The 1,756-nt window shown below is 44.1% G+C and overlaps 1 protein-coding gene across 1 annotated transcript; it reads right to left on the reverse strand.

The window, feature by feature from the left end:
• Positions 1 to 232: 232 nt before the first annotated feature.
• Positions 233 to 1,432, reverse strand: LOC146723354 (uncharacterized). The gene is made up of 2 exons (XM_085482451.1): positions 962 to 1,432; positions 233 to 649 (listed from the first exon to the last, which is right to left on the reverse strand). Exons 1-2 carry the CDS (start codon positions 1,430 to 1,432, stop codon positions 233 to 235), a joined length of 888 nt encoding a protein of 295 aa, XP_085338577.1.
• Between the last annotated feature and the right edge of the window lie 324 nt (positions 1,433 to 1,756).

Raw genomic sequence — 1,756 nt, forward strand, 5'->3', positions numbered from 1 at the left:
AGGGCATGCGAAGAAATAGTGCGACAGGATATATCCTCTTCTCAGGATTGCCGCTTCCTTCACAATAAATCGTTTGTTTAGGATAAATCCTTGCAGGTCGACAAACGTTGGTGCAGACATGATCTCTTCGATGTGAGTCAGTCGAGAGGTATTAAGATACTCTTCAGACATTTCACATCATCATGATTATGTATCCTCCCCTTCTCTCACACGCGTAGTTGTATAAACATTTTTAGGTGATTTTGCGCACAACGTTGGTCAACGGGTTGTACTGGATCACGCGATTGTGCATGATAAGACAATATGCTGTGGTATTATTAGATATATTCTCCTTACACTCAAACTCTAATCTCACATCCACCGTTGCGCTCTTGACCAATTTGTTTTGTCGAGAACAATCAATAATCACAAACGGACCGTAACATAGAAATAATGAGATAGTTAGGCTCGGCTCGAGATACTCGTATCCGTAATAATTTTTGCAGAAACGCGCATACGTGTCATACAGAATCGACCATCTGTTTCTATCGAAATCCAGATTCATATCGTCGTACGGATAACATTCCGAGTTCAGATAGAGTTTCACATTGGTTAATTTACAGTTGTCGAATCGACTTGTATCCTCGGACATGATGTCTTTCCGCCCTGTCTGCAGAGCAAAAATTACATATCGCGGCTTCTCCAGTTGAGTCGCGGTCTTAATGGCCCACAAATGCTTGGTCGTACGCTGCAATAGCGGAAATTCGTATAAATCCCACGAGCGGAAACCCATGCTGAGGTAACGTCCGCTTTCCAGAGCGCGCAGCATCGACAGCTTCTTAATCTCGCTCAACAACACGTGTGGCATTCGCCATTGTATCTTGAATATGTTGATCGCAGGCTCCAGTGCAGAATCTCCATACAGACAATTCTTGTCGTTGCGCGCTTGTATTAAAATCAACTCATGACGCGCATTAATAACCACGCGTTTGTAATCCTCGCAAAATCCCAGCAACATGTGCAGCGGCACACAAAAATTAAAGTATCCATTCACAGTAGTCGGGCTATCCCAGCCTGCATTTCGCATAATCACACTTCTATCGGATGACATTGTTACATAGTTTTTCAGCAGACTTGTTATTCCCACATTCCTGTTGCGATCAATCTCCACACCATCGAACTCATAGCGAATTTCATCAAACATGAATGCGACGCAATTATTTTCCAGCATCACATTGTATCCCTCAACTGGATGATTTATCCGCAGTTCTCCCTCGATGTAGAGGAAACTCTCATACGGCAACGTATATAAATCCTGTTGTTGTATGGGTATTCTTATCTCGTCGCTGTGTCCAAATGTTGTGTTGGCAAACGGGTTGCATGTGTGAGTCTCAATCTTGACGATGCCATCGTCAAAGACTGGCTCTTCCTCGATGTTGAGAATCTCAGTCATTGTTCAGATGGCACGCACCGCAAATCCCAAAGATTGTAAAAATGCAACGTTTGACGAGGTGAGTCTCTTCTTCGCGATTGATTTGATATTAGCGAATGATGTTGCCGCTAGCCTGATTGTGTTCTTTGTGTCTTTATTCAACACGAGCATTCCGTCGCACGAGGTGTTGCTGCGGCCCTCCGTCGTACGTGTAATCTAACTGTTATCTCTTCACCTCGAAAATCGAGCAATCGTCCCTCCTGGTCAGCAACGTGTAACACTAAATCAGTAATGCTCCGTATGAAGACCGGCAGATAAATGATCTGCGCCGGCGTTTCCGATATC

Source organism: Nylanderia fulva, unplaced genomic scaffold (genome assembly GCF_048542155.1).
Source record: "Nylanderia fulva isolate GAGA-0341 unplaced genomic scaffold, ASM4854215v1 Scaffold204, whole genome shotgun sequence".
In the NCBI taxonomy this organism is placed as follows: domain Eukaryota; kingdom Metazoa; phylum Arthropoda; class Insecta; order Hymenoptera; family Formicidae; genus Nylanderia; species Nylanderia fulva.

Excerpts from the sequence above, each read along its gene's own strand:
- LOC146723354 (XM_085482451.1), bottom strand. The coding sequence starts at position 1,432 with ATGACTGAGATTCTCAACATCGAGGAAGAGCCAGTCTTTGACGATGGC. Across the intron at positions 650-961 it reads GCGAGGATTACAAACGCGTG|ACAGGGCGGAAAGACATCAT; the intron begins GTTATTAATGCG and ends TTTGCTCTGCAG.